A 24,400-nucleotide genomic window follows, 5' to 3' on the forward strand; every position below is an offset into this window, starting at 1 on the left:
ATGGAAGATGACTCTAGATAGCCGGCCTCGGCATTAGTCAGGACTAACTCTCCACGAAATTATATCGCATTGACGAGACCATTGTCGGTCGCACTCGCATCAGGTCAGTCACCATACAGAACCAGGGAAGACCAGGAAGTTGTTTCCAGAGAAGAAAAAGGACATCATCATGGGCGTCTTCTACGAAGCCATCCCCGACTCGATGATCCCATGGCTCCGGGCACAGAAGATGTTCTGGATCGCCACGGCGCCGCTCTCGGCCCGGGGCCACGTGAACGTCTCGCCCAAGGGCGGCGACTGCTTCGGCATCCCGGACAGCCGCAGCTTCTGGTACCATGACCTGACCGGGTCCGGCAACGAGACCATCAGCCACCTGTACGAGAACGGGCGCGTCACCGTCATGTTCCACGCCTTCGAGGGCCCGCCGCGCATCGTGCGCCTCTACGGCACCGGCTCCGTCCTCGAGAGCGGCACGGCCGCGTACGACGCCTTCGTCGCCGACAACAAGATCGAGACCTTCTTCGGCAGCCGCAGCATCATACGCGTCGACGTCCACCAGGCCAGCTCCTCGTGCGGGTTCTCTGTTCCGTTCTACGAGTTCAAGGAGTTCCGGCCCACGCTGCACGAGCACTTTGAGCGTAAGGCTGTCAAGTTTGACGCGGGCAACGAAAAGGAGAGCATGCCTAGGTAAACGGATTAGATCCCCGCGGGTCATCACCCTGCTACTCGTTTCTTTTCGTTTCTTTTGATCGCTTTGTGGCGACGCCAAGTCGACCTTTCCGCCTTGCTCGCCCGATCTAACTTGCCGTGCTGCTTTTGCTGACTTGTCTGGCTACATAAATAGATATTGGGCCCTCAAGAATGCTTGGAGTGTGGATAACATCCCCGGCATGAAGGCTGGCCTCAAAGCAGGCTCTGAAGAGAGCATTGCGCCCATAAAGAAGATGGTTGGGATATCGCCGCCCAAGGGCTACCAGGGAGCAGTTGGGCAAGGTTTCACGCTTTCCCAGCTTATATTTGCTATGCTATTCAGCGCTTCCTTCTCTGTTGTCCTCGTTCTATTCGCCGACAGTCTCTCACCGAGATCAATACTTTGAATATATCAATGTCGGCAAAGGTATCCTCAGACCGCCTTTGTGTATGATATATACCCCCTTGAGCTGGAACAGCATTGCTTTTTTAGCCAAATTTCAAGTTGCCTTGTGGGACTTGCCTGCAAGGCGTTCAACTGAAGTCACTTACTGGTGTGGGAGAAAATTGATCAAGTTCGTAGGCACACATTGGCCTCGTGTCGCCAGTAGATGCAAATGGAATTCGTGAGACAAGGTCAGTAGGACAGGGGCCGGAGGCCACAGACACCACGAATAGGGTCTCAACACGGGCGAAAACTCATTAATTCCGTTTGTTCAGCATGTATTACCCCTGCTGGAATTACTTACATGCCTTGGGCAGCTATATATATCTAGGGCTCCCGCGTCCCATATAGTGTGTATGCTTCCTTCCATTACACTCTGCCCCTCAACTCGTGTATACCCTATGACGTTGCAAGCCTTGCATGTTCACATCCTAGGCGCATCTTTCGGGCTCACTGCATCCCAAAATGTTGCGCATGGATACAAATTAGGCACACAACGACATTAGAGAAGGGTACTTTTCCTACATACTCACTCGTCTGGGACAAAGTACAAAAAGCATTTCCGACCAGTCGATCAAAATGGTTGCTTCTTATCGCAAGCAGTCATGAAACGACCCATCATGTGTTTCTGGTGTGAGATATAGGGGGTAAGAGTCGGGCCTTCAGCCTTCACAGCCAGAATGTGAGTAGTCACAAAGGAATTCACCCAAGTACCCCCCACTGCTCAATCTTTGGAATATTCCCCCTCCAACATCGACTCGTTTCCCAGGACGGCTCCCGATTCGCCCCCGCGGAATTTCTACCTCATTACCGGGGAGCCGGTGAGCCTTATGAAGGCTCCCAGCATGTTCCCGCTCTTCCCCGTCCGCCCGTCACTCAACGGTGGAACGGGTTCCAACATGAATCTAGTCACGTTCTAGCCCACTACCAAACCATGTACCATAGCCGACCGCAAGTCATATCATAACATATTACACAGGCAAAATCGGTTGGTTGATGCTTCTCCTATGTACTGTGTGACCCGGCTCCGTCCTATAAGGGGTAGCGGCCATAGTGACATGGTGTGCATGTAAGATAGTACCCAAACCAAACCCTGGTTCCTGGTAGGACTTCATTCGGGCATGGCAACCCTTCTTAATCAAATGTAGATCGATACGAAGTCATGGATGCTTATGCCTTATTGATGGTGGCCTTCTGATGCGTTCATATGCAAGTTGCCTTGCTGCTTCATTCAAATCAACTACCATCTGCCATCCTGTCGGGTAGACACGTTTCCAGTTATTCATTGAAATTGGGCACGATCAACTGTCAGGTCATTATGTATGCCCCTCCCAGAAAATGCAACTGTTTGCCTAGTTATATATAAGGAGCCCAATTAGGCTTTTGGGCATGATTCAATGATTCCCAGCGACCTGTTCAGGGGCCCAGAAGTATAAGCCAGCCTACCTAATCCATACCATTTGGGCGAACACTGATCTATGGTTGGCTTGAAGATTGCTTCGCCCGGGTAGTGACATTGGGCCTCAGTCTGGAACTACCGACAATAGCCAACGACTTATATTTTGCCTCAGCTGTTGCCTTCATGCTGTCCATATTCACGGTAACACTGAATGCACCATGGTCTCGGCTGCCGACCAGGATGAGACTAACATATCTAACCACGTGTTGCGCTGATGTCGGCAAGGAAGTAAGTAGTAGCCTGTATTTAGTAATGCAATGTCTTCCGCCAGCCGGCGACGGCGGTAGTCTGATTGGTTGTCCGTGAATAGGAGTTGTGTCGAACTTCACCAGAATACCATTAGGCGACGTTCAACTAACATGATTTCCATACTTCGGGACACGTTATGCACCAATTTTCATTGGGGGCCACGTTTGCTGCATATTTGTTTACATGAACACAAAAACACGTACATAGAGCGGCCAATCCCGCGATAGTAGAGAACATATCATTCACTGCTCTTTTCATGTTCGTCAACGTGGTTGGGTACCAATATTTCGGCAGCAACCCTTTTGGCGACTCCATTGCCATATTCATGTCAGACTCTGAAACCGCCCGTATCACAGCGCAATATTGTTAGTCATAGAAGGCAGCCTTCGCGTTCTGCCAGTGCCGAGATAAGACCGTATAGAATTCGATAGGTTGTGCGTTGCTAGCTGAATACAAGGCTGCGATCCGTGATGATGCATCCTATCGAATCAGTATGAGCCACGGCTGCGTGCTGCCTGGAAACGCGCCCAAGGCGCAACTCGGGAGTGACGTTGATTGTTGGCATGTGAATACGTCTAGTAGTCGCTCCAACCAGGACTGAACCCAGCCATCGTGTTAGTCACGAAGAAGTAGCACGGAAGACCCTCTCGGGGCTTCATCACCGTTGGAATATGCCCATCGACCAAGGAGAGGAGCAGGAGTAGGGATTGAGGGTCGGACCAAACGTACCACGCGTGAAAGTATACATCATGGCCCTGCTGCCGGAGGTCTGCTGACGGGAAAGAATTTTCTTTTCAAAGGTTGCCTTCTTGGTAGCTGAAATGCTCACCGTATCGCCTGGAGCCAATACAATGATAGCTACGCTCGTATGACGCAGAGATCGTGTGCTCGCCTTGCTTACTCGGGGTGGACCTGTTATGTTGAAAGACAACGCCGTCCTATCAGGATCTCAGCTCCATTCCGAACATTGATAGCCAAATGTACACTACGTGCGTACGCAAGGTTGTTGACCGCCCTGTGCCATACCAAGCCGGCGGTATGGCAGCCAATCTCAGAAGCGAAGCTGGTGTTTGCTTACCCTGCCATGTCAGGGGCAACTATTCAAGCTGAAAGCCTGTATGGCGAAAAGCTGATGATCGCCCCGTCATAGAACTGCCTTTGTCTGCTTGTCATGGGTGGACCGGAGTTCCTCACCGCAAGAGTCTCTTCCTTGCGCCGTTTAGCACCAAGCGGCAACTAGGCGGCTTTCAATTGAGTCTCTCGAGGATGTGACCTTCGAAGCTAGCACCAACCAGATTGAGGAATGATTCACATGTCCTCATTCTTCTGCCTTTACCAAGTATGCCCTCTCGCAGTGTTTGCGCAAGCTCAAGACGTGGTTGTCGAAGCAGTAGACGGCCGGCTTTCCCTCGCAACAGTGGACTTGCCAAGAGAAGTGCAAGTGGCGGGCCAGGAGGGGCGAAAAGAATCTGTATGCTCGTGACGCAATCTCCATCCTGTCGAGAACCATCGATGAGGCAAATAAAGGGGCGAAGAAGAATGCGACAGCGATGAAGAATCAATTCGTAAGACACTGTGGCGCGGAGAGTGTGGCAACTTCCCTCGGGAACACCGACATTCAGACCATTGGCCGTCTTGCTGAGTGGAACAGGCACAATACTCAAAAACCACGAAGGGCCTATTGAAGGCTCTCGTAATCCCAAGCTGTGTGCGGAATTCAGACGGTGTTCTCTACCTAGAATAGATGAACGCTGTGGTGGGCAACGTCCAACTAGGACTTACACAATGATCTAGATACTAGATATATGATGTGGCTTCTTCAGCGATTATGTCAGGCTGGCTTCCAACCAATCCTAGCCATGAAACACGAGGAACTGCTAAACGCATAGGTATCTCTCTACCTACTGTGGAGATGAGGCTGAACTTCCAGTCTACACATTTCAAGAACTTCAGGTCACAAGACCGTCTATTCGAGTTGACCCTGGTTCATACTTATACACGCCCAAAAATAGTTTTAGTGCTTACCAGACCTCTCTTTAGTGCTGACAGCAAGCAGTAATATCCAGTGCCCTACCAGTATAACCAAACGCATTTGGGGTAAGTTTGAGCTACACATGCAGGTCAGCAAGTGACACACATCTAGGCGCTTGAGAACCCCCGTAAGGTAAGCTTATAATTATACCATGGGCTTCCCTTCGAGTTCTTATACAATCAATACCTTCCCTTACTCAGCCTTTCTAATTTTCGGTGAATGAAATACACGAGCAGGCTACAAGCTCTATTCGTTCCACCCTGAATTATATCGCAAGCCTTGCTGCCCTTCATTTTACTGTGGCTAATCTCGCCTAGCTGAAAATGTTCATCATCCAGCCTGGACAAAGGCAAAGGTTGGCAAAAAGGCCAGTCACTTTAAGGGATTTCGGTGAGTAACTTTTCATTGCCCGACAGACAAAGTCGACGGGCCCTGTAGCCTGCACAAGGCTTCTAATTGACGCCGATCCAGACCACCCAGATTACGATAGCCGTCTGGTTCCCTCTCAAACAAGAGTCAATAGGCGCTGGCGAGTTGAGAATATCTCAGTGTCGGGACTGATGACCTACCATGACTGGTGGTGAGTGAAGAAGGTTGGGAAGTTGAAGGGGGTTGGGGCTGGGGGGCAAGACCTCCCAACACCATGGCAATTGAGCCGCATCCAGGGTGGTTCGCCTGGTTCGCACGCCCCCAAAGGAGTTCTTTAGGCAACCATCTAAAATGTACCTCCTGTAGAGCCTACAAAACAAGCACTGTATGCCGGTGCGGTGCGCGCACAATCATCTTCCAATCTCAATATCAATAAAGCTTCATCACCTCAACAGCCCTCTTCGTGAGACTTGTGATCTTTGCAAATCAATGGGGGATTATGACTTCATCAAGCTACCTATGCTGAAGCTACAAGGTACGTTCCAGATCATTTTTCCATGCTGCCTGAAGTACGCGGAGAAGCACCCCACTCTTACGCCGACTGTTCACTGGCTCGTTCATCGGACCAGTCCGCAGGACCTCGATCGCAGTCCAAGCAACCACCGTGTTTTCCAGGTGGCAACATCAACCATAATTTACGTGTTGCTGTTGTTGCTGTTGTGTCTGACTGCCACTTTAGGAATATTCTATTTTGAAGATCAAGCCGAGGTTGATCACAGCTCGCAATTGCACAGTTGCAGCTTCTCGGCTCTCGACAGGACTTCTGTCACCTAGAATAGCCCCTGGTTAATATTCGAATGTGCTTATGTCGCCAAGCCCGACCTAAAAATGCCTGACCAAGGAGACATCGTCCAAAACTCATTTACAAATGCATTGCGCAAAAGGGCCAAATTCGTTTGCCCTGTTGAAGGGTGTGCCGCTGAGGTCGGCGATACCGAATTTCAATCCAAACAGCACATAAATCAGTGTCATCCTGAGCTGGTAGCACATAGAGACATCTCGGATGTTGTGCGTGAATGGCGAAGAGAGCCACTGCCGCCCTCCAAACCGTACGGTCCTCCATCAAATCAAAGTCGGCATGTACTGATCTCCAATGTGCAGGCATAGGCTGCTTCCTCATGACTCGGGAGGGGAAGATGCCCAGCTTCCCAAACAAGCCGTGAGCCATGAGCCGCCCACGAAGCAATTCACTCCCAAAGAGAAGGGTGTCGCTGGCAAGGCAGTGCTCGACGATGCCAGCCCGGCTCGTTCAAGAGCCAAACCCCGGGATACGGATTTCAATAGAGCGCCACAAGTAGGGAAGCTGTGGAATCCAACGATCCTGGTCCCGCTGGTCCTAGCTCATCACGTATACGTGGGAAGGAAAAAGGTCGAGTCACAACCCCCTACTCGTTCAAGACCTGCAGCCAGTCATGACGACCTCGAGGTCTCTGACGACCCAAACGAGGCTGGATATGTCCCTCAACTCAAGACCCGCCCCATAGATCACCTCCAGTTGGTCGCTGAAGTCAAGGGCATCTATGCTGGTTTAGTCATGGTGGAATCGAAGTGCATCGAAGTGGACAATGCGCAAAACACACAGAAGGATGCCAAACTGAATAACGAGCAGTGGCAAGCCCTAATAGCTCTTCATCGGACCTTGCTCCATGAGCACCACGACTTCTTCCTAGCCTCTCAACATCCAACTGCCAGCTCGTCATTGCGGAGACTTGGTGCCAAATACTATATGCCTGGCAGAATGTGGAAGCATGGGATCCACGCCTTCCTTGAATTGCTGAGGCACCGTTTGCCTGCCTCCCTGGAGCACATGCTGACATTCATCTACCTCGCTTACTCTATGATGGCACTGCTGTATGAGACAGTGCCCGCATTTGAGGCGACATGGATGGAATGCCTTGGTGACCTTGGTCGGTACAGAATGGCAATCGAAGATGACGACATACGCGATCGAGAGGTTTGGACTGCTGTGTCAAGACGTTGGTACTCAAAAGCCTCGGATGTCGTTCCGGGAACTGGACGCTTGTATCATCACCTCGCCATTTTGGCACGTCCGAATGTACTCCAGCAGTTGTACTACTACTCGAAAGCGCTTTCTGCCCCAGATCCGTTCTTTGCCGCCTTGGAATCAATCATGACCCTCTTCGATCCATTGCTGGGTTCTACCAACCAGCAATCACGTCTATTGCCCATTGACTTTGCTTATGTCAAGGCACATGGCTTACTGTTCACCGGAAAGACTGGCAGCGAATACCAAACAGCAGTAGCCGAGTTTGTCAACAATCTTGACAATCACATTAGTAGGACAACTCGAAGATGGATGGAATGCGGGTAAGCAACCTCAGTTCCTCGAACATGTTCCTAAAACTGACCATGGTTAGGTATTTCATCGCAATCTCAAACTGCTCTGCCTTGCTCTCTTGGGGCAAAAATAGTTTCATTTACCAAACTATTCGGCCCAAGAGGCCGAAAGAAAGCGTCGAAGAGTTCAACACCAGGGAGATTCCTGATCCGTCTGAGCAACGAAATGCAAAGAGGCTTGAGGAAGCACGTCATCTTGCCGAGGGGACATTCAGCAAAGTTTTCCCTCGTTTTGCCGATCCCAACATCCTACCCTTTCTGCATTCGACCTTGGTATTCTATCGTTTTATGATTTCCTATCCCTCGGCCATGGAACTTTTGGAGGCGACGTTTCCCTGGAAAATGGTCTCAATGCTCTTGAACTCCCTTCTCCCTTCGTGTCGTGAGCATGAGAGGATTCAGAGCAACGAGTTCCCGCGGCCAGTCAAGCAATTGCCCCGACCCCTTCCGGAAGATTTTGCTCTTCGAGGCCTATTGTGGGCTGAAAAGTATTACCCGTCGGACTGGTTCTCCAACGACAAGGTTGACGATGACGAGAAATACTTCGAGGTTGCGTCTATGACAGACGAGCGGAAAGAGAGAGTTCTTTGGCTAGGTGTTTCTATTGCGCGGCATGGAAAATGGCTACTCTACGACGATGAGCTCCGCCAATTTTCAGTCCCTTCCCGATTCGAACAAGAGATTGATATCAGCATGAATCTTGATGCAGAGATGGCAAGTATCTCGGAAGCAGACACATTATCACGAGCTTCCACATTAGCCCTGTCATCTTCCGGCGACAAGGCTATTGGCCAGGCAGAGCATGACGATGAGGACATGCCTGACATCGACGATTTCATGACAAGACAGCCCATCATACGACAGTGAACCAATTAATTACGTTGACACATCACGTGTTTGTGTGTGTATATGCAGAGTGCTATGAATGAGCCAGCATCGCACGTTTCTGCTCAGGATCATTGGCAACCTGGGCTAGCAGAGGTCCTTGGAGCAAGGTATGGCATCATGCCAACTTGGTCTCAGCTTGTGCCGATGGCTCACTCCACACCCCCATCATGCATGTGAACTGCCCCAGAGTTCATTTGCTACTGATGCGGGGCAACGGCGCGACAGGGCAACGAGGCAACCAGGCTAGTAGACCTACCTGCCTATCAGTCGGGCCAGGCCAGAAAGGCAACCCCAAGGAGGTGTTCATTCGACGCGGAAGCGAGAATGATCGACCAGGCTGGAGAATAGCCTCATTGCCTGCGCAGAAACCGCGCAAACACCGGTGCAGGGCGTTTCCGGCAATCATGTCATCAGCACCAGGCATCGGCATGAATGCTTCATCGTATACAATGCGGCGCCCGGATACTAGGAATCAAAGGGCTGTAAAGCAATGCAGTTGAAGTGGGAGTACGACAGTGTGTTGTCGTGGTTGGACGAATTGGCTGCTAAGGTTGCGGGTGATCTGACGAGGAGTGAGGCGTCTGAAGACCGCCTGGTTGTTAATCATCTATCTATATGCCCAAGGTCCCGCCACCAAAGCATTGGGACTTCATGCATACAATATTTGTCCACACAGATTCGTGTCGGTTTCCTATGTAAAGTTAATATGTGAGCAGTGATTTTTTTTCCCAGTCTTTCGATATGTTATGCTTTGAAGTGGAGTTTGATGGCCCCTTCCACTTGACCAAGATCAACATTGGCCAGTAGCCAAGCCGTCAAAGCTGCCTGAAGTCAGCCTTTACTTGGGGTAGCTTCTGGCGAACCAAGAAGAATTCCTACCCACTGACTAAGAAAATACGGCTTTACGGGGACGCCGGGTATGTCGGGGATGCTCCCGTGGTAATCGCACATCGCAAGGTGTGCCTTGTAAGTTAGGTAAGTTACTGAACATGGACGTTTATTAGAATTGCTGACCAGAATCATAGCACATGTGAGACTATGTGACCATGCTGCTCAATGTGGCACATTGTTTCATATGGTTCGTTCCCATCGGGTGGACTGCCGGGCACCATCAAGGCTGATTGGGGAAATGGGTACATACTTTTACCTGAGTGGCAGGTTGCTAGTAGGTAAGGTTGCCCTTGATCAGGCAGCCGTATGATCGATCCTCCGCCTGAAAATCAATCCCACTCACCCTTCAACTTATTATGTACAGTCTTCCGAAAGTGGGTAGTCGCCTGCTCTACCCCTCTCAACTTATTATGCATCCTGGAGATAGCCTTTGTTGTTTTGTTGGCATTTGCCCCAAAGTATGTCGACGCCCGGTGCAAGCCTGGAGCGTCTTCCATGTAGGTACTCCGGTGCGCCTTCACCAGAACGCCCCTTTTCGATAGATCATGAGCATCGAGGCTTCTTTCTGGTTGCTGTTCGTGTTAGACATCAGCAATGTAATCGTTTTCGGTGACTGGCAACGCCTGCCTCTGCGCCATTTCCCGTGAAGCAACCAGGCCACGAGCATGTTCTCGCCTGCAGACAGTGAGGTCCGCGCGACCCGACCCCGACCAACTTTGATCCTGGTTCTCCCAGTGTAAGGGTTGCCCTCGACTAAGCTAGCCGGAAGGCAACCATCGCCTCGTCGTCGCGGCGCAGCACATGCTTCGTCCCCAGCAACGTAGCTTGCTCAAACATGCCTCACCGAAGGCAACAATGAGCCTGCAATTGCCCCAGTAGTGGACACAAATAGCTGTACGGATGTCTCCAACAGTGTTGCCTTCCTTCGCTGACAGCGACAGTGATTTTGTGGGGCGAGGGGCCGACAAGGTTTTTCCCGAAGAAGCCTCGGGACGGCACCCCGATCGATCCGCGTCCAAACATCAGGCAGTTTGAGACGGTCGACAACCATCCCGTCTTCTCATTCTCCTTCCTCGACAAGCGCTTTGAATAACCATATCACAATCCCGAACGAGACCAAGAGACGGGACTTACGCCAGCTAATGCTGTGCTGGCCTACGCCTGGAAGCACTTAGCATCCAGCATGGAGTTCGAGTATAGCCCACGACTATAATTGGGGGCCGAGCTCTACCAGGAAAAGAAAGAGCAAACCGATCGAATGAGTGGCCCGAGACCCCGCTTGAGACACGAGCAACGAGGTGAAATACCAAGAGGATACAAACATGAACACCCAATGCCAACAGGGGCGACGGGCTTCTATGAGAGTGCTCGAGGGCTACTATCCCCAGTATGGATGATCAGGATATAATCAAGGAAGACAGTTTCGACAGAGCCAGAGGTCAACCTGCTGAGAAACAACGGAAAAATATACCAAAGTTTGTAAGGCATTGATATACACCACTGCATCAGGGTCGTGGTAGATGCCCATCTTGCACACTCGTGCTTGTATAGTGTTTCTTAATTCTGGAGTGTATACTTAATTTCTGACTTTTCTCCCCTGCAAACCGAGGAAATGGGCCAGATATGTTCTTCCCACTGGGACGAACAAAACTGCCAGGACAGCAGTGGCAATGGCTTCCTATGGCCCGTGTCTCTCCCGATCCGGCCAGCCAACAAGTGTGAACAAACCACAGAATTACGACATGAACATTGAGTCACGATACAGACGATCTCTGGCCGATGATTTACTATATATGGATTCTCTCTGAAAGCTACTTAGCTCCACTCAGTCCGGGGTGGAAAAGAGATGGGACCGCAGAGCCTCACAATTGTGGAACTTGGTATATCATACTTGGTTGGGTTCCAATGATAGCGGTTGTTCACGAAATGCCTGCCCCCTAACCTCGACCAATTTTAGGGAGCTGAAGGCCCACTTACAGTTGCACCTAATGCGGACTTTAGCTGCATATCAGTGGCCGCTTCTGCGGCCAGCGCTAGGTGCTCAACGCCCATTGGGTCAGCATTTTGCCACCCTCGCTGTCTTTCACATCACCAAGACCTGCTGGAATCGAGTTGGTCTAACCACCTGAGCCCACGAACTTTTGGTAGCAACTGCTGGCATGAGGTGCTGGCACTGGCGTGGGAGGACATACCCTCGTCATGCAGAGCCCATGCAGGTCATCATCGCCCAGAGAGCCATTATTGGCCCCCCCGCAAGCAAGGACCCGCCGCTCTCTCTGTGACCCCGAATCTACCAGACGGCTCACTGGAACACGTCAGAGCCTCCTCACTTACCATTGAGCCGCTGGTCGCGCCATGCCGCCATCTTCATTTAGTTGACCCCGACCACTGTATATATGACGGTCCATTGGTCGGATTATTGAGGAGGCCGGTGAGAACATCACTCAGGGTTGCCACGCACTCGCCATTACCGTCATCGACATGCTTCAGCAGCAGGGTTGTCAGCACGGAATAGTCCCATGCACGGCAACTCGAGCGGGGGATTGCGGGCCACCGAAAAGAAACCTCCAACCACCCGAGTTTGCAACCATCAACGCCATGAGAGGGTGTAGCTGACACGGGCTGGGGCGATCATCGGGCCTTCGCTGCGGTACATTTTCGGTGAAGACCCATAGAGTCTCACTTTAGGCCAATTGGGTCCGAAGAAGGCACCTCGGTTTGTCATGCCGGCGGCTTATTGGTGAGACCAGGCTGAAAGCCCCCGGGTTCATTTTTTCCCTTGAGAGCTTGAAGGCAGCAAAAAAAGGCAAGAAAATGCGCGCCACCTGATGCAAGAGTTTCAAGCCTCTCTTCATAACTTGCCTCGGATATGCTTTCACTGCAAATTACACTTGATATCGATCAATTTCCCTCCAACATTGGCTTCGGTGAGGCAGGACGGGGACTTGAGTGATATAAGACGAGGCACGACGGGCTTACGGTGTGGCACGCACTGTCCGAGTACCTGGGTCCGTCAAGGGGCTTTGTATCTCACTCCTTGGGAGACGACCCGACGAACCGGTTAGCATAGGGCTGGGGTCCTTGAAATAAGGCAAGCAAGGAGACGGTAGCGCCAGCTAACTATGGGCCCACCTTCTCGACGAAGACCTATCATATGGCAGCAGGGACGAGGCAGGCAACTTCTACTTAGGTCACCTGGCTTCACCGAATTTAGGATACGATCTAAATATCCCCCTCTCGGGCATCAGATGGCAGGCGCGGCAAGGAAGCAGCTGAGGCCCGCTCTCGGGAGGCTCCGACCCTATCTGATAGCTCACGGGCCTAGTCATGGGACTTGTACGGTCTTTGTTAACAGTCAATGGTCGTACTGCTTTCTCCGGGTGTTGGCGGTGGAATGAATGCTGTATTCTCGAAGAACAATGAGACAAGGTGTACAGCATCGTCTTTTAGCCTCAGACCGGTGATACACCTTCAAGACAAGGCAGCCACAACCTGTAACACATGTGTGAATCCCTTTGCATGAGACCCCAGTCTATTGCTAATGTGGGAGGAAATGCTGGAAAATCGGCGGGGCGGCCGGGGTTCTAGACAAGTACCAACCGCAGAACCAGTACAATTATGCCGGCGGCTCCAACGATTTTGAAGTAAAGATTACTGAACCACAGAACACAAGGAGACGCATCGGCGAGGTGACCTAAAACCACCATTAAGTCAGGGGGTTAAGTCGTACAAGACGCTTCCGATAGCCCACCGCTCGTTTCCCGGGCGGCTTCAGCTACACCTGCAACATCAAAGACTCGTCTCTAGACTGCTGCCCAAACGAATTGGCTACTACGACGCTGGCCTCAATACCATGGAACTTCTTCTAACTTGAAAAAATTTCATTCAACTCTCTATCGAGTTTGGTATTGCTCAGTGATCGAGCCCCGGACGCACAAATCTTTGACGTGCTTGCGACGGCTGTCGAGCTCATCAGCGCGACCTCTCCTGGCGATACAGTAGCCTTTGACCACATCAGCCTCGCTTCTTCGCACCTTGGGCCCCTGACGACGAGGTCTCGTTATCTCACGATGCCGACGCAGGCTCCTCCTTCCACCGAATCCGTTTCTCCAGGGGAGCCCGCTTGGGTCCCGAGAGCGCGCGACCCCTTACCTCGAACGGAGACGGCCCGAGCCCGACGACAAAGGATGAACGACACGATTACGGAACACTGACAACACATATGGTGGTGCGATTAGTGGCCTACAGGCTCCTTGAATAAGCCTGGATGTACTGATGGACCGGTCGGTCTCACTGTATGCCAGGTGGCTTGGTCTGCGAGGCGGGCGGGTGCCAGGTTATATCCATGTTCCATAATGCTAGGGGGAAACAGAAGAAACAGTCCTCGCGGCGGCCAAGAATGGCCACTTTCCACTATGCATTCTACCTAGTTCACCAAGTCGCTGCTGATTACCTGACAGGCGAGTATTGGTCGTGCATCAAGACGAAGAGAAATCGACAACACGTTAAAGACATGGACAATAAACCCTGAGTGACTACGTCAGACCAAAGGTCCCCTTCGCAGATAGACAAGAAAAGCCAATCATGAACTGTACAAGCTTCCGCTGCGTAGTCGTAGATCAACCCGTGTTTATTGCTAGTCAATAAGAGTCATTCTCAAGCATCTTGTTCTTACTGGATTATCGTGTTTGATATGTAACTACAATAGTGTGAATAACCTTGTGATACACTTGGGTTAGACCCCTTTATTATAACTAATCCGTATACAAGTTATACATTAGGGGATTGGGAGAAGCAGTCTGTGCAATTTACTTCCAAGCTCCTAGGCTCTTGCGGCGATTGTATCTAGCAGAGAGTAGAGGGATGTAGGACGCTTCCATAGCTCCACTCCCTGTAAAGCATAGTTGCATGGAACGTGTATTCGGCATTTGGGGTACTAAACTGGCCTATTGACATTGAGATAGAGTGTTCAACAGGTAATGTGTAAATTGCCCTCGGTAAGTTCTGGTGGATAAGTGGCGATGTAGTGGCAGTTGCCCCGTGCGACTCTCTCCTATTCCTAGCCACAGTCCTAGCACCCCTTTTCCAGAATTACCACCAATATTTCTCGTTCGCCCGAAGATCAACGAACCATAATTAGCGTACATCATCTTTGTTGTATATAATAAAACAGTTCTTGGGCTTCTCCGAGACCGGGGCAGGTCAGAAAGGAGATGAACAGGCGAACAGTGGGTTACGTGAGAGCAAGTTGCAGGTCATCTCCAGTTGCAGTCTCCGTTTGATGTGCTCCGTGATCATGTACAAAGCTCTGACGAACGTTACTATTACATTTTACTAAATACCAGTCACGACTCAATTGATAGGGAGCCGTGGTTTCCTGGCAATGCTGACGTTAGGGGGCCATGTCATATCAAGACGTCTCCTATCTTTGTGGTAGACGTATCGATCATAAGATAGACACTGCTCCAAGCTTTGTCTGCCAAACCTATCAATATTTCTGGTCTCCAAATACCACCAAACGTGCTGCATGTGTTCGATTGTGCGAGAGCATCGGCCAGCGAGGTGTATGATAAGACCATACTATCACGATTGGGTAGCGGATCACCTACCCCGTTCTGGTACCACGCGCAGTACCCTAATCCACAGCGCCGGTGTAAAGGGGGGCCAAGCTAATACCACCCTAACCGTCTACGATTTTATCGATTCAGCCCTCCAGACTGTCGAGCCTACCACCAGGGCTGTAGATGAACCCGTAAGGGGTGCCTCGCCATTCGAGCACGACACGCCATGGCGCACACCTCTTATCTACTCAGGCGCAGATCACAGGAGTCCTCTAGAGGTAGCTTGCTTATGCTGCGCCCACGAGTGCTTCTTTATGTGGCGACCAGAGAACAGGTGCAGTAGACTGTGCTTCTATGGTAGATAGGCAGGGCGGGCAGGTAGGTTGGTAGGCAGACAGGAAGGGACTTGTCATCTGCCGACTTACAGAAGCCACAAGGGATACGTACATTATGTTGGCACATGGAACGAAAACACGAACTATACATGGGGTGGTCTTTCTAGGAAGAGACAGCCATTGGCTCTACCTAGTACATTATCCAGTATACGGATTGCGACATTGTTCCCAGATGAACCCCCAACTAATGTTATCGGAATGCACTCGAGCTGGGAGTACTACCATGACCTCATGTGTTTGACATTGCATGGAACAAATAGTGCTTGAATGTAAATACTCTCAGCTAGTTCCACTATCCACGCACTGATCGTGATGCTACCCAATAGAACATTCGATCGGCAGGGTCTGGGTACGTCTGCACGGCAACTGATGACTACTTCGTCAATACACTCAAAGCATTTTGGTTGTGTAACAGTAATGGAAAAACTTCATTATCTCAGTACAGTATCTCAAAGGTACGTTGCTAGGTGGCCGTCGATATTAGATCTACATATAGGGGTCTCCTGGGTAGCGGGTAGATCCCATCGACTTATCCCAAACCGTCGCGCGTGCGTCAATTCATTAGAACGACTCAACTTTGAGTTCTTCCCCAAGATTTGCAGAGAATGATACTCCAATTCGCCACGGAAGTACATCCAAATCGCGAGTATCGGTGGTGCTCAGCGGATACAGCGTCTCCAACCTAGAAGCCAGCCAGGCCTGGCCACACACAACAGGAGTCTGGCAACCTAGAACTATCGGCATGACCCTCGACGGAATTATGTTTTCTCTTTCACTTGAAATCCGCTTGTGCGTACCCAGAAGGGGCTGCATATTTCCGGCCCATTATCACACCCGGAACACCACGCAGGCGCTGCTCTAAACCGACCGCATCGGGCCACGCGCATGATGAGAGGCCGGGGTGCCTATTGCCACGCGCCAAAACAGGAGCCCGTAAGGGGGAACCGGCTCGCGAAGCTCGCTTAAGAACAGATTGACGTTTTCGCGCCGGAATTATATCGAAGCCACTGAATGGTGTCGGCGTCGATGTATCGGCACATGCGGGCTCGTAGAGAGACGCGATGCTTATCAATTGTAGATTGGACACGCGACCGAGCTTGTCTCTAATAGGCTATCTCTATTTTGCTTCCTGCGATATGTTCTTTCTCGCATCGACGCGAGTCGCCTTGCATGGCCAGGCACGGGGGTGATGCGACTTTCTGAGATCATGAAGCACAGGCGACCATATTACCCTGGTCCATCCCAACCTGCCGTGTACGACAGAGCACGTCAACCCCGCTCCGTCGTGGCTGGAATATCAAAAGCAGCCAAGACCACAAACCAGATCCCCGAGGAGAAAGGTGAAAACGCAGACTTACCCACGTCTGTAATAGGAATTCCGCAAGCCCTCGAGTGACAATAATGGCAAGACTTGCCATACGTGCGTAGGCCCGATGATAGATCATAAACGAGGGCACGACCGGTGTAAGTAAGTAAGTAGCCACATGAACTGGTCCTTAACAGAGCCGCATAACCGACCAATAAATGTGTGCAGCATCGCCGAATATCCTGGTCTATGAAAAAAGTCAACAAGGTATTTCCATGCGTATCACGTCAAGTCACTGCATCCGGTCTCATTGCGAAATATTGGATCAGCAAGATCTCCAAACGCGGGGACGGGGATTCCTTTCTTTCTTTTTTTGGTAGAGACCATGCAAGCTGCAAGCCCATGTCGCCAGTCTCGCAGTCCATCCCATGTTTATCACGATCCACTGGGGCTCCCCTACCCACAGGCCGACTAGGGTGGACGGGTATCCTTGGGATTATCTCATCAAGTATGACAAGGTTTTTGAGCCGCGGCGAGCTGATACCGCATCCCGCGTACATTCAGCTCAGCAGAGGGCTCGGGAGATGGATAAGGACTCCCTGATAATAAAGTCAAAGTCAATATTCAGCCCGGGAGTCATGATGATAACAACGGATGCGGAGGTATGATGATGTTGGTTGGATGTTTGGTCTCTCAAAGTGCCAGACTCGTTAGTTACGCATGCCTTCGGGGTTTTCAGCCATGAGAGAATCAGGCCTGCAGTTTCTCTTGTATGAAATGTAAGGGTAATGGAAAATTACTTGCCGGCCGGACGACCACAACGCCACATATGCAGATGTTCCTATTGGCATTAAGTGGCCACTCCTCCGACAGCAGTGGGTGGGTGTGATGCCATCAGGCATGCGGTGCGGGAAGGCGACAAGCGTACGGCAAGCAACCGTGTTCTTCTCAAAGGAATAGGCCGAAAATACCTTTCTTTCAAGGAGCTTCTGCGTAGCACCAATGCGGGTGTCAGTGAGACCTGACAGTTCTTGGATTCAATTCTTTGCTTATCTCAACGCATAGCCATACCCCATTCCCCCCCAGCCGTCGCCAACCGAGCAACCCACAATGTGCCATCAACGCTGCTGGCAACCAAGCCACTACATATGCATGGAGAATGGCATATTGATCTTTCTCAATGGATTACACCTGCGATGTAGACCGCTCCGGCAAACTAAAGTAGCTCACGATACCAGGAATCTGCATCAACGGGGTGGCAGGCGAGGGACGCGAGGAGGGAAGTAGCAATGGCATTGATCTATGGAGGGACTGTTGACTTGGGCTGGCGACACGCATGAAGAGGGACAACTCGAGGCAGGTGCCCCTGATTTTAGTGCACACTGGGGGGCATGAATCTGTAGCAGGAAGGTGCCATGGGGTAGATAGAAGCAAGGAGTCGACGGCTCTTTCACTTACCGTGCCGCTGTGCATATACCCCCCACACTGCCTCCCCTTCCAGCGAAGGAGTTTTTATACTTGCCTGTGGCTTGTCCATCGAGTTTCGTTCTCATCCTCGAGCCTTCTCTTCTTCCCCAACACTGGACTTGGCTGCCCGAAGGACAACTGGCTAGTCCACCTGCCACTCAAGGACCGACTTGACCATTTTGGAAATCTAAACGCTCACGCCCGTTATTTCCGTTCACAGTATTAGGTAACTTTCGGTCGTTCTTTCCTGTTCGGTCACATGAAAAGTGGCAGTCTGCATTCATGAGACGTATAAGTATCGCCTCAACTTGCCGGAAGAGCGAGGGCATGCCCAGTGGGCAAGTTTGCCTGCCCGGCCTCGAGCAACGATGTCCCGAAACTGGTAGATATTATTCTTATTGGCGTTTTTACTATCCACGTAGCTGTTCGAATCACATTCCTCGGCAATCTTGCTTGTGTCGCAGGGCGCGATGGCTCAATCATAAGCTGGGTGGCATGGGTCTTCTTCTATTGTCGAACAATCTTTTTGTTTCATCGACTCGCCCTGCATGATGGACAGAACACTAGGCCGGGCACCGACCTGAGGCAGCTATCGCTGTTGCTCGTTCATGTCCCAGTCGGATTGACTCCCTATTCCTATATGACCTTGCCTTTTCGCAACTCCGCCCTGTTAGATTGTGAATCTCGAAATGACGCTGGCTTCTTGCTACCGATGGACAAGACCCTACGGCGAATCCAATTCCCTGGTAGCTGGCCATGGATAGTCCCTACTCGCTCAGTTCCAATCAACACCCATGTAACCCAAGAAGCCACTACTCGCACCATCACCAGGCTTCTGAGAACCAAGATGCTGCCCATCGGTGTCGTTGGGCTTCTACATAACACACCCTAACCATCAGTGGCGGTGAGAAAGCTGCGCCTATGCCCCCTTGACAATATCCTATCGATTGGTGGTTCGCGGATCACCAGGCGCTGCTGATATAGCTGCCAGGCAACAACCCATCAGGCGTGTCATTTGCTGGTTGGGCTTGGTAAACCTCTCCTTTTCGTGTCCCACGGTCCTTTGTGCAACGCTGAACTCATGTCGAAACAATCCCTAGCCTTCACATGCTTGTCGCCTAAAGCCCAACTTTTTCTGGGGACATTGCGTCCTTAATAAACGCCAGAGCCCATCTCGGAAGATTCATCCTGTTGAAGTCTCTGCCCACCCTCAAGTTTCGCGAAACGTAATCACGTCTTGATTAGCGATGCCCATTCATTTCAGCAACAACAACCGATACACTCATGCAAACATCCCGTATCAAGACCTGTATGATACTGTGGAGATGCATAATACTGGGAACATTTCTGGGGACACCCCTTTCTACCAGAACATTTCCGATACCCCAGTTGCTCCAACTCGACCAGGGAGAAACAGCCTCGACGTGAATGATGCCGGCGGCTACTGGTCAGGAGGTGCCATGTACTACAATGGCATCGACAACGGCGCTTTTGACAATACACCCACAATGTCTGGTCCTGGTTTCATGACCAATAACCAGCATCACCTTGCTACTTGCAACGATGCAGGTGATCACGCCGGATCCGACAATGATATACCTAGGGTGGCGTCCCCTGAGTCCTTCGTGCATGGGGAAGCTCCTCCCACAGCTGGGAACAGGCACAAGAAGAACCCAATTGCGGCTTCGCCATCAAAGAGCAACAAGAAGTCCAATAAAAGAAAGAAGGGCTCAACTGATTCAACCCAGTCAACGGATGTCCACCAAGGGTCCGACCCGTAAGTTGTTCTTGCCCCTGACGATACCCCTTTCTGACGCACAACAGTGAGTTTGACAGTAAAGACCAATATCGTCGAAAGTCGAGAGAGAAGAAAAGCAAGCTTCAGGACATGAATAGCAATGATGTTGTGGAGGTTGATGAAGACGAACCCTGGAATGGTCTTGTAATCGGGGCCGACCACAAGAGACGCGAACGTATTGAACGGGATATTTCCAACATGAGCCACTGGTCGACTCTCTAGCAAAGACAGGCCCAGTGCTCTGAATAGTATCCTCCTCGATGGAAAGACGAAGTAAGGGTATCGCGGGTGGCTATCGACCAGAGCAACCACGCAACCCATGGGAACTCAGTCGGCGGGGCCGAGTCCATATGGCACTGCATTCTTCCCATGGGGGCGTGACCGATGCCGTCTTTTTATACCGGGCTCGCGACTTCCGCCATCTGATGCGATCAGGGGGCGTTGACTTCTCTTGATTCTTGGGTAAATATATTATTGCAGGAAAAAACAGGAAGGGGAAAATAAAAGTTCACTGAAAAGGAAGTAGTGACTGATAAGACAACTTCACGCATCACTTGGGATGGTGAAAGTATCTGATCAAGTGGCCAAATACTCAGGGCCAGTGCTGTTGGTCAGTCGGATACGTCTTAACATGGGTAGATCATGGCTAGCATGGAACGGGATATGTTATTCGCTTAGGTTTCGTTGTACCTTATGAAACTCTGTTGGTCTCAAGTTCCACGGACACTATCATGGCCATCATGTGCCTGTACCACAAGTCCAGAAGGTGACTCCCTCCAGGACATTTGGCTCAACCGAAACCGAGCACTACGTATATACCTATCCCAGTGGCGATTCCTAGCCCCTGAAGGCGAACCATGAGCTGCAACCATGCACGCCACGTGCCGTACCTTGACCGGCTGAAGCGAACATTAAGTATGCCCAATCAGTTCGAAACTTCTTATATCGTCATGAACAGATCATAAATCATGATCCTGCCGTTCGACCGATCACATTCCCGGGGTGGAAAGGGTTGAGTGTAACAAGCAGAAACCATGTGCCGACAAGAAGCGGAGGCAGCTCTATTGGTGCCTTGCCTGCATGCTCGGACATACATATAAAACCCCCATTTGTCCTCTCCAACCTCCCCAATAGGGCCATAACCGGTGAGTAACATTTGAGGAAGGGATGCTTCGTTACACGCCCACAAGTACGTCTGGATCGTATCATGGGTAGCAAGCCAAGGGGAAATGCTACCTTACCATCTCCCCGAGTTTGGGGGACCGGCCGTTTGTTCATGGATAAGGCACATACACAATCTCAGCTAAAGACGGGAAGACTTTTTTGGGCATGTTGCCCTAATCTGCAGCCACTTAAAGGGCGACTGGGTGCCGGGAGGAAGTGGTTGACATGGTTGGGCTGGAAGGATACAGTCGGAAGGGGCTGTGCATCCTGCATACTGCGGGCGCTTGCAGTTTCCATTCGCCACAAGCGGGTTCCATGCCGTGGTTGGCCTGTACGACATCGAGTGAACGTTGATTACCTAGTCAATTTCGACATCAAATCCCACCCTCCCGAGATATGGCTATTTCTAGAGGTCGCTGGCTGTTGGTTATTCCGTGATGAAGGAAGGCGATCATCGATGAGGCCCCCTGTTTGCTTCGCATCCCTTTGCAGCTGGTCTCGCCAGCAAAATGTATAGGAGCTTGGTTATGCTGCCATCCAATGATTTACCTTGGATAATGCAGGGGGACTGCCACAGTAGATGAAACCAAAAAAGGGGGTGTACTATACAATGAGACACTCGGTTGAGGTATCGATGAAAGAGCAGCTAGGAGGCACACATTGCGTAACAGCATTGTACGACAGCTGTGAAGAAAGCCTGGCGTCATTTCGACTAGTAATTGTATATCTACAGAAAGACCGTATTATATATAATTACAGAGAATATACAGGCAGAATGAATCCTTTTGATGAACGCAGTCCGAAAAAGAATGATCATAGGTATACGCTCTTGCGCACGCGACTTCCCGCAAACTCCTGAGCAAGTCCCGAACTTGCTTCTCCGACCATTACCAGGATGGCACGCAACGATACCACTAGGGCAGCATGTGGCAAGATTCACAAGTATTTCGGCACAATACACCCCCTTCAGTGAAAAGTACGGCTTAGACCCTGACCTATCTCTCAAAACAACATACACCCAATCCCTTTAGCTCTCTGCCTTCGAGACGGTACTAAATTTCACGGTGCCCCGGAAACTAGTGCCATAGCCCGCAGGTTTTGGAAGGCAGCCCCAGGAGCATGCTCGCTTCATGAAAGGCACAGATTGCTTTTTGTCCAGTTCGGAACTGTTGGCCGAGCCAATAGGCCCCTTCTCGCGCAGTGCGACGATGCCCAAATCCCACCACTCGATCCATTGCGCAAGTGGCTTGACAACCGACTTCCTGCAGGTTGAGCAAGGTACCGTGCCTGAATTCCCATTAGCATCCGCTTGGGCGTTGAGGTCATGTAGCGTATCGGCCAGGTGATGCGGGTCGCTCCCCTCCAGGTATCCCGGCAGTTGTTCCCGCTGCGCTGTGCGCGAACAGGAGCGAAGCGCGATTTCCATGAGAGAAGGCACACGACTGAATGTCGCGGCTGTCAGGTTGGTTTCGCGTGCCGCGCGGGGAAGTTCTGGCGAGAAAGCGAAATCCTCCGTCTCGACGACTAAAGGGGGCACATCGTCTTCCGTAGGCAATCTAGGAAGGGTAAACTGAGAAACCCGAACACCACGGCTGTCGGTGAACTGGATCGGCGACCGAGCTGCGAGGAGCGTCTGCCATATATCCAGAGGGAGACTGGCAGGACGTGGGTATTCTTCAACCCCCTTCAGCATATCACCCCTGTCCAGCCACGCGCGGACGGTTTTGCCGTCATATGCTCCACTTCCATCTGTCTCGTGGAGTAGCAATGCGTCCTCCGGCTCTTCTGATAGAATGGGGGAAAGCGCCTCGTAGTCCTGACGTTGATCCGGTTGATGAAATGGATTGGGGTGTATAATCAGTTCCTTCAACTTGCCCTCGTACGTCATAAGGTCGAGTAGCTCCGCCGGAAGATAGCGTAGACGAGTAAGAGATACATTCAAAGTTTTGAGATTCCTCAAGTTTCCAATGGCCGGTGGTAACTCAGCCATCCGGGTATTTCGCAGGCTGAGGACAGAAAGGAACTCGAGGTTGAACAGCGCACCAGGCGGGCGGATAAGTGGATTGCCAGACAAGAATATCTTCAGGGCTGGGTCTTTGTGCTCAAACGGCACCCCGTCAGTGACAAGTGGAATACACGAGAGTTCACTCAGGGATGACAGGACAGCATCAGACAGTCTTTCGAGTCCAAGTGAGCTATGCGTGGCGTTAGTCGGGTGTCATGCTAATTTCGGCGAATTGTTGGAGGCTCACGTTATGTCAAGGTTCTCCCTGCCCAGTTCAATGGCCTCTATAATTCGCCGATGAGCTTCTCGTTCAGCCGGGGAAGGTACGGTGACTGGCCGCGACACATTAAGCTGGGGCATTTTGGGATTGGCAGTGAGGCCGATTTCCATCCCGACTTCTTCCATATCCGTCGAGATGTCGCTTCCCATCCAGACGCCGCTATCAAATTGCCGTTGGAATGTCCGCTTCGGTTTGGGTTGTGGTCGAACCTCGTCACCAAAGGCCGAGTCGCCCGAGGCTGGGTGTTGGTGAAACCAGCTACCGACATATCGCTTCTTTCGCTGCCTCCCACCTTGCGCGTAATTTTCCACATTTGGATCATCATCACTTGAGAAAACGGCAGGATCACTGGAGTTTGAGAACAGCGGCGGCGCGGCATGCGCACCCCTGACGCGCTTGCGCGTGAAGCTCTGGCTTCCAGAATCCCAGGAGACTGAAGGCAGTGGGGGCAAGGTTGGCTCGTCGGCCATGGCGACAATGTGCACTTTTATCACGCCCTTGGGAGACAATAAAAAAGGGACAGTATAATCTGGGTCAATCACTATAATGTATGTCTGGAGCCGTGCCGTGTCCGTACGTAGTGGGTACAGTAAGACCGGTTTGCTAAGGTGGTGATTGAGAGAAGGCGATGTTGAAGGGGGGAGATTGGCCAATGGAAAACGCGACACGCGACAAGCTGGGAGCGTTGCAGAAAACAATGCGCCGGCCCCGCCACGATGCGGAGCTATCCGTCCCACATGCCGGACCGCTCCATTTTCTCCAGACAAGATCGAATCCAATCCATCAGGGTCTTGTTTGGTTTGTTTCCATTTCGATCTCTTCTGTGTCAGAAAGGATGCAAGGCCTCGGCTTCGGGCTTTGACTTACACGCAGTCAGTAAGACCTAGAACTACTTGAGCTCTAGCACGGTCATACAGTACACAGGTTACGCTAGCGTCGCTCTGGTATCAGAGCGTTTTCAGGGGTCCCGGTAGCGATGGGAT

General features: G+C 51.2%; 4 protein-coding genes across 4 annotated transcripts; 3 read left to right on the plus strand and 1 right to left on the minus strand.

The window, feature by feature from the left end:
- Positions 1-169: 169 nt before the first annotated feature.
- PG997_009748 (uncharacterized protein) lies at positions 170-1,097 on the plus strand (the record flags this gene model as incomplete). The annotated part of the gene is made up of 2 exons (XM_066814063.1): positions 170-687; positions 845-1,097. 2 exons carry the CDS (start codon positions 170-172, stop codon positions 1,095-1,097), a joined length of 771 nt encoding a protein of 256 aa, XP_066666025.1.
- A 5,035-nt stretch (positions 1,098-6,132) lies between these two features.
- On the plus strand, positions 6,133-8,529 carry PG997_009749 (uncharacterized protein; the record flags this gene model as incomplete). Its single annotated transcript, XM_066814064.1, has 3 exons — positions 6,133-6,353; positions 6,406-7,632; positions 7,683-8,529. The coding sequence occupies 3 exons, from the start codon at positions 6,133-6,135 to the stop codon at positions 8,527-8,529; spliced, it is 2,295 nt and encodes a 764-aa protein (XP_066666026.1).
- A 10,888-nt stretch (positions 8,530-19,417) lies between these two features.
- Positions 19,418-20,190, plus strand: PG997_009750 (uncharacterized protein; the record flags this gene model as incomplete). The annotated part of the gene is made up of 2 exons (XM_066814065.1): positions 19,418-19,947; positions 19,995-20,190. 2 exons carry the CDS (start codon positions 19,418-19,420, stop codon positions 20,188-20,190), a joined length of 726 nt encoding a protein of 241 aa, XP_066666027.1.
- A 1,969-nt stretch (positions 20,191-22,159) lies between these two features.
- PG997_009751 (CCR4-NOT transcription complex subunit 6) lies at positions 22,160-23,887 on the minus strand (the record flags this gene model as incomplete). The annotated part of the gene is made up of 2 exons (XM_066814066.1): positions 22,160-23,327; positions 23,385-23,887. 2 exons carry the CDS (start codon positions 23,885-23,887, stop codon positions 22,160-22,162), a joined length of 1,671 nt encoding a protein of 556 aa, XP_066666028.1.
- Between the last annotated feature and the right edge of the window lie 513 nt (positions 23,888-24,400).

The sequence above is a fragment of the Apiospora hydei genome (assembly GCF_038363865.1).
Source record: "Apiospora hydei strain CBS 114990 chromosome Unknown utg000007l_segment0_segment0, whole genome shotgun sequence".
Lineage (NCBI taxonomy): Eukaryota > Fungi > Ascomycota > Sordariomycetes > Amphisphaeriales > Apiosporaceae > Apiospora > Apiospora hydei.